At 53.0% G+C, this 11734-nt stretch overlaps 1 protein-coding gene across 1 annotated transcript in view; it reads left to right on the plus strand.

Annotated features, from left to right (window-relative positions):
* ACSF3 (acyl-CoA synthetase family member 3) overlaps nt 1-11734 on the plus strand; it is a 65941-nt gene that overhangs the window by 32166 nt on the left and 22041 nt on the right. The window contains exon 6 of the mRNA XM_009273069.2: nt 2226-2352. Within this exon, the coding sequence (XP_009271344.1) occupies nt 2226-2352 (127 nt within the window). The remainder of the gene's footprint in view (nt 1-2225; nt 2353-11734) is intronic.

Consider the following 11734-nt stretch of genomic DNA (forward strand, 5'->3'; position numbering starts at 1 on the left):
CTGATGCCCAGCTCCCGAGCAGTGGTCACCCCCCCCGGCCAGCTTTCCCCCAGTTTATGCACTGCGCATGACGTCCCATGGTATGGAATGTCCCTTTGGCCAGTTGGGGTCAGCTGTCCTGGCTGTGCCCCCTCCCAGCTTCTCGTGCACCCCCAGCCTTCCCAGTCGGTAGAGCATGGGAAGCTGAAAAGTCCTTGACTAGTGTAAGCACTGCTTAGCCACAACTGAAACATCGGTGTGTTATCAACATTGTTCTCACCCTAAATCCAAAACACAGCGCTGTACCAGCTACTAGGAAGGAAATTAACTCTATCCCAGCCGAAACCAGGACACGCTGTTTCCATCAAAGGCTGCACGAAGCCTCCCCTGCCCTGGTATTCTGCCTGGCGCTCCAGTACTGCTATTACTGCTCTCCCTCACGGCTGTGTTCCTGGCATTGCTGGCTTTCGGGGTCCCAGATGTATCTCATCCGTGTTGCAGCAGCTCAAGTACAAAGTGGCTCAGAGTTCCCGTTACCGGAATGTTCTCTGTGAAGGGGTGGAGCGATGTGCACAGGCACATCTCGCAGTGACTTTCCATCACAGCAGTGGCTTTGCACATCTTCCCTGCAAAGGACTTGAGGTTAACACAGTCCAACGAGTGGTGCGACGTTCGTGCCTCTCCAGTGCCTCATCTCTTAGCCTGCCTGCATCCTCATAATTACAGAGCCGTGTATGTTCAGGGGAGATGAGGTACCGTGCCGTGTCAGGCAAGTCTGTGACCTTCCTGCAATTCTCCAGTTTCCATAACAGCAGGATATTTGTTTTGTTGCCATAGAAAACCTCCCCGTGCAGGTTTGCAGGGTACCGAGTTGTCACTACAACCGTTGCCTTCCAGTGAGCCTGAAAGGAGCCGCGTGTCCCCGAGAACAAATCAGATGGTGTTTCCTGCCACCTCCTCAGGAAAAAAAAAGTGTTAGATTGACAGTTTTGGAAAGTGAAGTTTTCTGTCTATCAACAGAGCAGACAGCAGCGTGGCACAGTCACGGGAGCGCATCATCTCCTGCCTCCCCCCGCCTCGCCAGCGGCTGCCCTCCCGGCCGCATCGCCCGGCTGCGGCAGGCAGGAGGATGGTCCTCATCCCCGAGGACACTGCACATCTAGTACGTCTAGGGTGAGTGGTGGTGGTGCCTTCAACATCAGACCAGGATCCGATCTCCCAGCTGCTGTGGGACAGGCGTCCACCCTTCCCTTCCCCGGGGAGGGCAGGCCTTCGCCGCTGCCGGCCCAGCGACAGGTTGCTGCAAGTGCCAAGAGGTGCAGCTGGTGGCTGGTGTCCCCGGCGGCTGCTATTTCCATGGCTGAGCCATCCACTCACCCCTTCAGCTTGCTGCTGTCACGGCGAGATATACAGGCCTGGAGGGCAGCAGCACTCCGGGGACCGACACAGAGTTGTCAGGGATGCGTAGGTCTTTCAGGAGGCAGCCTCTGTGACCTGCTTTCATCCATCCCCCAAGAGCCTCCGCTGCGGGGAAGGGCAGTCTTGCCAAGGAGAGATGGGTGATGGGCTCCCTGGGCGGGTGGGTGCCCCGGTAGGGGCGCCTGGAGATCGCAAAGCACGACACGCTGTCTCTGCTGATGCCACCCCTGCAACAGCTCACCCCCCGGACCGTGCTGAGGCTCCGGGGGCAGCGAGGGGGGGGGGGTTCCCGAATGGTTTCCTGGGGGAGAACCTGACCCTGGCAGAGGTGGATGGGTGCTGCGGTGGGAGCAGGTCGCAGAGAGCTCTTGTGAAGCCTGTCTGCATCAGGCCATCCAGGGGTCAGAAAGGACCATCCCTTTCCCAAGAATATTTCCCGACCCTTTTCCAAGAGTATTTCCCGCATGTTTACATGCGAGACCGCTCCTCTCCTTTGCCAGCAGCTGGAAGGCGTCAGCCTGCCTGGACTGCTGTTCCAGGATGGCAGTTCTTGTTTTCATATAACACGGATGTGTATTTTCGGTGCTTTTGAATATCGAAGGCACTTAGGTGAGCCCTTCCACCTGAGGAAAGAGGTCCTGCAGGTGGGCAGGCTGCGTCGGAGGTCGGTAAAGGCTGGGAGGGCACACGGCATGGGTCCTGCTTGTCCCCCACCGCGCTGCTTAGCAAGCCCCGGTGCTGGGGGACAGGCGGTGGAGGCGATGCGGCTGCAGGGACGACTGCTCGCTGCTGCTCCCCGGGATGCATTCACTGTGTGCTTGTCCTAGGTGACACCGGGTCTCGAGGGCCAAGAAGGGGAGCTGCTCGTGAAGGGACCCTCCGTCTTCCGCGAGTACTGGAACAGACCCAGAGAAACAGCAGATGCCTTCACGCCTGACGGCTGGTTCAAAACAGGTACCGCGATGGCTTCCCCACGGCGTCTGGCAGGGGACAGCGAGGGGAGGGGGGGGGCAGCAGCTCCCTTTCGGCTCCCAAGGTTCTCCGGCTGCTGGGGGGGGTTTGGAGATGGGGGGTCGCAGCCTGGCTGGGAGCGCGGGCTGGACATGCTTCCAAATGCCGGGCTTCGCTTGCGTTGGCCATAATTAGTCCACCGAGTGATGGGGTATGTTTGGGGTTGCTTGCTTGTAAGCATAATATACAGGTGCTTGATGTTTTCTGGGGACTTAAACTTTGCAGGCGGGTGGGATTTAGCTTAACTTACATGGGGACCGTGTTGGTGGAAAACCCCCCCACTAAGCTCCGAGGTGCTGGATCCGTCCTGCCTCCCCTCTCGCCGCCGGCGTGGTGTCTGCGGGGGAGTTCGCTCTCCTGGTCAGGGCTGAGTGTTTAAAGGCAAGGTGTGTAGGGTCGAAGCCACGAGCATGGGCAGCGCGGCCGCGTGGGGTGGGTTGGGGTCATGGGCTTGGCCACCAGCGTCGCGTGGGAGCTTTTCAAGGAACCGTCATTTGTCAGTCAGAAAATACTAATTGATGGAAAGCTGAACTTTCTGGGGAGAAATCACAGCGGGTGTCTTCAGTGTGGGAGCAGTTCGGGAAGGGGTTTTGAAATTGCCAGAACATTTTTTTAAAGTGAAAAGTCTGAGTCTTCCAAATAAAGAGACCTTTTAATTTGAAACCAAGGCTCATTTTATTTTTACATAATACCTTGTGGAAATGCAAAGGAAATGTTTCTTTTTCTGCGTTTTCTCAGGATTTGCCTTTCCCTTTCAACTAAAAGAAATGTTTCTGAAACATGAAACGTTTCCAGGGATGGGAACACCTCTGGTATTTGCTTCTTTCAAATCAAATTTCACCAGAAGATCATACCCTAATAATAATAATACCTACCGCAGGTGGGTCCTGTGTGCGCCTTGGTAGGTTTTATCAAATATTTGCAAACAGAGAAAGGATCCCGTTATCCCGTGATAGCAGCGGATGCCGTCGGGACCGTCCCTACCTGAAGCTGCTGTGGCTGGGACGGCAAGTTCTCGGAGGAGAACTCTTACGGCTAATCCTGCCCATCATGTGGGATAACAAATTCAAGAGGGTACCAGGCTGAAGACCTTTCCCAAACAGAATAGATGTGACAGGCCATGAATAAGTTATGTGCTTCAAATTAATACCCCTGCTCTACGCGTGGCGTGGCGAGCGGTCCGAGACCTCCTCAGTCTGAGTTTCCCGTCGCCCGTCGCCGTTCTGCAATATAGATTAAATACTAAACCAGCCGCGGGACGGGTTGGCAGGCTCTGGCCCCGGCTGCCGGTTGGTATCTCGACGTGCCCACCTTCCTGCCGCCGCCGCCGGCGGCCGGGAACCGTTTGGGCAGGGGGGTAAATACAGGCAGCGCGTTTGTCTGCCTGCGCCGAGCCCGACCGCTGATTAATCTTGCCAGTGCAGAAGGGTGGGATGGCTCATTTCTGCCTAACCTTAACATGTACGCAGCTCTGACTTTCCCATTCCCCTCTTTTACTGTGTGTTAGCAGTGCCGTCGAGTCAGGAGTCAGGCTGGATTTCGGATGCCTTCTGTGTAATCTTATTTATTTACGGTTCTTGAAGAAGCTGTGATTTATTATTATTGTTATCCCGAAGCAGACGTGGAGCTGCCCTGCCGGCAGTGTCACCACGGGTCCCCATCCCGGGCGGGTACCGTGGGCTGGGACTGGAGCATCATCAAGCGAAGTGCAGGGTGCAGGGCAATCAGCTTTAAAAATTTTTTTAGTCAACGCTCCTGATGAATATTTCAGATGCAAAGGAATAGCATGCATTAATTATTGCAAAGAGATGTCTTTAGGAGAAAATGATTTTGAAATTCAGTTTAATTTCATTGTAATGCGCTGCAAACAGGAAGGGAGTATGTGTGTTTAATTGGCTCTCGGGGGTAAGGCCGGGAAGATGGCATGCCTTTGTCACAGGCCATTAGTGATACAGACTGCATAATGAGAGAGTACAATCAGCTCACAGCTGCCGGCTCCTACGGGGAGAGAATGATATTAAATAGAAATCAGTATAAATTAAACTTAACCCTTTCGCTCGCTGAGCAAAGCTCAGAGCTAGAAATAAGGGGGGGGAGTGGAGACAGGCAGGGGGGGGTTCGGGCTGGGTCGAAAAAAAAAGGGGGTTGGATGGGGGCGGGGGGCGCCTGGCCGACCCCCCTAGAGGCAGACCCCCGGCCGGGCTGCCTCCCCGACGTCCCCCGCAGCTGCCTAGGGAGGACAGCAGGCTTTTCTCTCTCTTCCCCATCCCGTTCCGCCACTCTGCCTTTCCTTCCTTTCGCTCCTCTCCTGACCACTTGCTCCATCTCTCGCGGCTGTCGTGTCGATGGGGCTATTTTTCTCCCAATCCTCATTTAGCTGGCAGTGCCGCGAGCTCCTTCCTTTGCTCCTCTCCTGACCACTTGCTCCATCTCTCGCGGCTGTCGTGTCGATGGGGCTATTTTTCTCCCAAGCCTCATTTAGCTGGCAGTGCCGCGAGCGAGCCCCGTCGCCCCTTGCTCGCCCTGCCTGCCCCTGCCGCGGTGACAGCCTTTGGAGATCCCTCGGAGATGGCAAACGTCCCTGTGGTGGTAAAAAAAACGCTTCAGGGAACCGAGGAGGTTGTGTCCCATCACAGTGACTGGGCTCTGGAGGGTGAATTACCCCTCATTAAGCAGCGGTGGGTAACTTTGGAGTGGAGACCGTACTGGCAGAATCCGAAAGAGGCAAACCCTGGCCGCTGCTCGGCTATGATCTGCTATATCTGCCATTTGCAGGTCATATCGGTCAGTGTTTTAAAGCTGAGGCTGTGTGCGCGCACATGGTGCTCCCGAAACCCAGGCGATGGTATTTCTGACTCCGTGCTAGCATTCCCCTCGCTGCCGGACCCTCGTGTGGATTCCCACCAAGTGACCTACGGGTCACCTAAAGCAGATGATGGTGTGATTGCAGGCGGTGGCCGGGTCCCCCATGTCCCCCAAGGACACGGGGAATGTGCACTCAGCTGCGGCAGGGACGAGGTTTGGAGAGGGTAAACTTGGAGACAGTGCGGATAACTCCTCAGCTGTCATTGTTAATGGCAATCCGAAAAACCAGCGGGTCAGCAAATGAAGAATAATTACTGCAAGGGGAACCCCGGCGCGTTGCACCTCATCGGGAGTCCGTCTCTGGAAGGGCACTGCTCTGGGGTGGCACCGCACGGAGACGGGGAACGTGGGGAGGGGTGTCCCGCGGTTGGCACTCGCCGTACTATGAAGCAGAAAGCGGTGTGATGTCTCCGCGTGCTGAGCACCGAACGCGGGCTCTGTGCATACCCTTCCCATGCGTTGCTGCCGTCTCACGAGGTGGCGTGTCCTACTGGCTTTGCGGAGTATAATCAGTTTGGGGCTCTACCTGGGTATCGATCCTCAGAGTTTACACACACAAAGCCAAGAGTCGCCGCAGCTCGTTCCCTCCTTTCGTTTCGTGACTGGAGTTAACCTGGAACTGCTGCACGGGGCTTGCGTGGTCTGAGCGCCGATTCCCTTCCATACCTGCCCCCAGGGTGAGCGATGACGCTCGGACCTTGCAAGGCGCCCGCTGAAGTGTTCCATCGGGTGCTTTTCTGGGCTGCCTCCTGAAATGCAAGGCTCACAAAGGAATCTTGAATTTTTAAGTATTTTCTGGCTGCGGGTCATTTATTTCCCCAGTACCTTCCTCAGGCCAGTTCCCTGTTTCTGGTTGTTGTTCCTGTAATTTGAGTTGTCATGGGGTTGTTTTTTTCAGAAAGTATAGGAACCAAAAAAAAAAGAGCCAACACGTACATGGCAGCAGTCATTTTCCTTTCTGATTGACAGCTCCTTTATTAAAATCACCTTTTCTCCCATGAAACTGTCTTCCCCAAGAAAACAACCTGATGTTGAGGATGGTCATTCCCTCCACGATAGGAGGTAAAAATAGCAATGCAGACTGCGGCCACCAGCCCTCTCTCCGCAGTGTGCTCCTGCAGCTCCCTGCTCGGTTTCTAGGGAAATCTCGGAAAGACCAGGCATTTAGTGCAACAACTGCAAACCTGTGTTTCTTCCCCCCGGGATGAGAGGCAGACACCGTGTGTGCGCCGTGCGGGAAGCCTGTGCAGGCATCCCTCTGCAAACGTGCCTGTTTTGTGCCTCCAGTTACAGAAGGAACAAGTACGTGTGTATGTGTTGTAAGGAAAAAAAAAAAAAGCGGACAAAAAGGCATGATGCTGCAGTGACTTTTTGATGAATTCAAGATCGTGGCTCTTTTGAGAAGCAGCTGAATTCGTGGTGTTGCGTAGGTGATTTACTGTTGGTCCTGTCCTCTTTATTCCCTCCGATTTGCACCGTTGTCTGCCTGTCTCTCCATCTCTCTCATTTCCATCTGAGTGAATTTGATTATTTTTATTGTATTAATGCTGTTGACAGAGCTGCTTAGATCAAAGTCCCCTCCAGCCATTTCCAGGGAGACTGCTGGGTATCCACCTGCTGTCATACATCCAAGCGGCACCGAGCCCTCGGAGACCGAGACAAACCCAAAGGAAAAATGCCTACGGCCGTCTGTCTCCTGTCGCTGCGATACCTTCCCAGCTGTCCCGTGCTCTGCGAGACGAGAGGCAATCTCCGAGCACACTCACATGCCCGCTGAGCAGGAAGGATGGAAGAAAGAAATAAGGAAGGAGGAAATGTTTTACGCTGAGGGTGGTGAAGCACTGGCACAGGTTGCCCAGAGAGGTGGTGGATGCCCCATCCCCGGAAACATTCCAGGTCAGGTTGGACGGGGCTCTGAGCAACCTGATCTAGTGGAAGATGTCCCTGCCCACGGCAGGGGGGTTGATGATGACCTTTTAACGTCCCCTTCAACCCAAAACATTCTATGATTCTATGAGCAATCGCTGAGCAAAGCCCCGGAGCTGGAGGAAAGCAGCAGACAAACACCAGCTTCTCTGGTCATCCCGCTCCCTGATCTTTATTCATCCATCCCAGCTTTGCGATGCTCGTGTCGCTCAGGCTCTGGCACTGTCAGATTGTGTTATCTCTGCCCGGGAGGCAGCCATCGTCAGGCAGAGAGCAGCTCTGGAATCATGAGCAAGGGGACAGAGGGTTTGGGAGCGCGATGGAGTTGCACAGCGCGGTGCCCAGGCGCTGCCCGTTTGCCTGCGTGTTTTCCTGCCTGCGCAGGGCCGGGCAGGGTGCTTTCTCCGGAGGAATCTGGCAATACAGTGGTGTGCACAGGGGGAGTGATACAATCAGAAAGCAGACTTCTCCCCGAGGGAAAGCTGGCTTCCATTCACATTTGCCCATACATCCAGAAAATTAGAATCTGGTGTATTCAGGGAGATTTATTTTCAATTACAGGTTAAGGCTGAGACATGAAATAGCACCGGGTTTGAAAGTAGTGCATAAATCCTGCAACAAATCCATGTATCTCAGCTCCATATAATAAGATTTTATTGATTGCTATATTGTATCTGTCAGAATAAAACTCTCTTAATGCATGCATCAGGATGGAGAAGATAGAAAGCTTGTTGGTAGTAGAATCTGGTTCAAGAATCAATGCACTTTGATTAATATGTCGTTAAGAAAGTAAGAGTTATTTAACTTGTTTGATGCGCATTTCAGAATGATGACTCACATCTTTTAAGTTTCTTTCTTTAAGCTGCATTTAAAAAAACAACCTTGTAGCTGGTTTTCACATTGCTAAGTCCTGGTTTATCAGTGAATTTTTGCTAGATCCTCTTACGCAGGTCACAAACCCCCCAGACTCCCACTAACAATAATTCCTATGGCCCAAAAGACTTCCCACATGCCATTGGTGAAGGCTTTAGAAGAAAAGGAGAACGGGGTGGACCTGCTGTCTCTTTATTCCTTCTGGATGTTCTGCAGTACAAGAGGGAGCTCCAGGGGAAAGAAAAAAAAAGAGAAATGAATCTGGAATAAGACATGATCAGGAGAAATGAGAAGCAGCCATCAGTTCTGGCAGGCTTTCGGATGCTGCCAAGCTTGGGCAGTCGGCAGCACGCTGGGCGTCTGCCTGTGCTTGCTGAACATGCCATCCTCTCGGCTCAGGCCTTTCCACCTGTGATCTACAAACTTGGGCACCAAGGACAAGCCTTGGCTTAGTTGGGAGCATCCTGCTCAGCACTGCAGTTCCCAGGTTGCTCCAGAGACGGGACCTGCCCTTGCAGCAGCCCTGAATCCCCAGTCAAGGGAAGAAGCCCGGTGACTCTCTCAGGCTGGTTTCAGGGACCTCCTCGTATCCATCTAGTGTCTCCAGACTGAGCTCTCCAGTCCATAGCTGGACAGCTCTGCTGGCACCAGCTGCCGATCCTTGCCATTCCCAGCCCCGGCTCTTTGGAGATTTCCACCCCACCACTTCTAATGGAAAAGGCAAAGCTGCCTGCAAGTTTTCCAGCCCGGAGAAATCTGGCGTTTGTAGGAAACGCCCTGGGCAGGTCATCCTTGGCCAGACACAACCCATTCCTCCTCTCGGGCTGGTCTCCGAGGAGAAGGGGCAGGAGAAGCAGCGAGCGGTGCACACCCCATCCCTCCAGCACAGGCTTTTTCCCTGGCACTTGCCTGTCCCCAGAGACAAGCAGGTGTTTCCCTGCCAAGGGAATTGCTTACTTTCGTGGGTGTAGCACTGACACCTGAAACAGAAAATACTTTAGCCTGATCAAGGCAGATTATAAATAGAAATGCATCTCATTAGCATCCTAATCTGCAGGTTTTGTGTTTGTTTGCAGTGTCTTTCCTATCACAAATCCAGTTAATGCAAATTCTATTTTTAAAGAAACGATTCCTTAATTATAATGTGTTGCAGATGATGTGACTTACTGGTTCAGTAAGCCCACCAGATGAAGCGTTGCCTCCCTCTGAGGCTGGGCTGAAGGAGCTTCTTTTTGAGTCTGTCATAGCTTAAGCTCATGAGTCGGGCGGGATGGCAGCGAGCGTTGTGCAAGGCTCCATCTCCGCTTTCCAGGTACGTGATCAAGCGTTAGAGCTGAAAAGCAGTGGGAGCGAGAGGCAGGGAGGAGGTACGCTCACCTGCTTCGTTAGTGGCTTATAATTTGGACCCGCGTTCCCACAAATGACGTGAAAGGACACCCCAAGAAATGCCCCAAACGCAGCTCCGTGTGCTGCTTTAGGAAGGATATCCCACCGGATCTTCATGGGACAGGAACGGAGGCTGCAGGCGCCTGCCGGGCAGCCTCTCCAGTGAAGCCGGAGCAGCCGTCCGCTGGGCTCACGTTTCCACCCAGCCCTCATTTAGGAGGTGTTTCTAGAAGTAAAAACACGAAGATGGCATGGTGTCTAAATCAGCCATGTGTAAAGATTCCTTTAGAATCTCAGAATGTTCCTTACACACGCGCACACACTTCTAACACCGTGGAGAGAGAATTCGCTTTTTCTGCTTCCTGCCTCAGTGTTTATACTTTCTCCTTGAGCAGTAAGGAGACAATATCATCAGGTTTTCCCGACGGCTGGAAGTCTTAGTGTCATCAGGACACAGCGAAATGAAACCCGCTGTGTTTCCCTGACTGGTCGTGAGACGGATGTTTTCAGCAGTTCAGAGAGTGACTTGGGATTTTGGTAGCTGTAAGTGAGAGCAGCTTTTGGCACGGAATCTGTTTACTCTCTGCAAAGCTCTGCTCTAGTTGTATCAAACATCTTGGATGCCAACCGTTTACTTGTTTGAGAACCTCTGCTGCACGGAGTCCAGTTTTCAGAGGCGTGGAGCAATTGCACCCCAGCTGAGAGTCGGTGGGCACGGCAGGCACCCGCATCTCCGAAATCCAGGCTGTTCCCTCTCAGTCTCCATTTGCTTTTACCTTTCAAGCTGTGCTGCGGCAGCGCTGCTCTTGCAGCCTGAAGGGAGAGGGGCTCGCTCAGGTTCTGACCGCCAGGAGTGACTCTTCCCTTCCCATCCCAGGGATTAACGCAAGGAGTCCCATCCGCAGCTCCAGCTGGGTTATGTTGTAGAGACGTCAAGCTGAGCTCTGCAAGCCTGTCAGAAGATCTAGCAGGAGAATTGCAAGCCGGCAAGTGGGTTAAGAGGGGAAGTGCAGGACTGAGCTCAGGGTGTGGTGAAGAAACAGGCTGAACAATTGTCTTTCTCGTGGTACTTGGCAGAGCCCGTTGGATCATTGGCAAGGCTTTCTTTCAAGTGGCTACTTACCACTATATAAATAGCATGTCTCCTCCCGTGCAGAATTAAAAACCCCATAGGGAAAGGTCAGTACCAAATCATCTGAGTGAGATCCCTGAGCAGTCGTGCAGAGGACAGGACCGTGGTCCCATCGCAGGCGCTGTCAAAGCACCTATTCTACGGGTGGGAAAGGCGGCTTCGCTGGCTGGGGGGGACACGCCTGTTCTTCAAGCTTGGGTGGTGATGGGGGTTATCTTCAGTCCTGACACCTGCCTGTCACCAGAGATGCCCAGCTCAAGAGGAAATTTGTTGAAACTAGACCTTCCTTCCGCCTTTGCCCATCTATCATTTTTTCTGCCTTGTTTTGTGTCCTCAGCTTTCCCTTCCTCCTCGTTTGCCGGGTTTCCCGTTGCTTGAGGCACTCTGCTGGTGCCCACACAATCTGTTTAGCGTGCTGAACAGTTTTCAGCGTTTGATTTACATAACCCAACACAGCCGTAAGTGGAGCACGGAGCAGGGTCGGGGAATTGCACAAATTGATTACAGCTCGTAGGACGAGCCGAGAAGCCGCTGGCCTGATTTCCTTCCTTCCCCAGCACAGGAAAGCGAGGGATCGCTTTTAGCAGGCGTGATCCAAGACCAAGCGCCGTGAAGTGGTGAGGTTTTTGTTGGGTATTTTATTGGGCTGGTAATAGTGCTTGACGAAGAGCTGAACGTCTCTGGCTTTGAGAGGCTCTTTAGTTTCAACAAGAGTCATCCCTCTGGGTTTCGCTCAAGACAATTGAGAACATATTTACTTACAACTAATGGTATTATGCTGTAAGCAAAAGTATAGGCTTCTGTATATTTAAGCAAACAATTTAAGGCAGATATCTTTCCTCATATCCCACCGCTGCCTCTCTTAGTCAACAACCTCCCATCGTTATCTCTGCTTTATTTAATAATTTGTCTCACCCGAGACTGCGAGAGGTCACGGCACGGAAAAGAAGAGGTAGTGCTCTCTTTAGCGAAGGTGTAATTGATCCCTCAGCTGTTCTGCAGAGGGAAGCCAAAGCAGAGGGGTTTAGTCTAATGTTTTTATTATTACAGTTATTATTTTTAGCCGTGCACACATGGTTACCATGCTCTTCAAAGTTTTGCAGGCTGAGTGGCAGCCGCGTTCAGCTGGGGCGCCACCACTTT

Source organism: Aptenodytes forsteri, unplaced genomic scaffold (assembly GCF_000699145.1).
Source record: "Aptenodytes forsteri isolate BGI_AS27 unplaced genomic scaffold, ASM69914v1 Scaffold271, whole genome shotgun sequence".
Lineage (NCBI taxonomy): Eukaryota > Metazoa > Chordata > Aves > Sphenisciformes > Spheniscidae > Aptenodytes > Aptenodytes forsteri.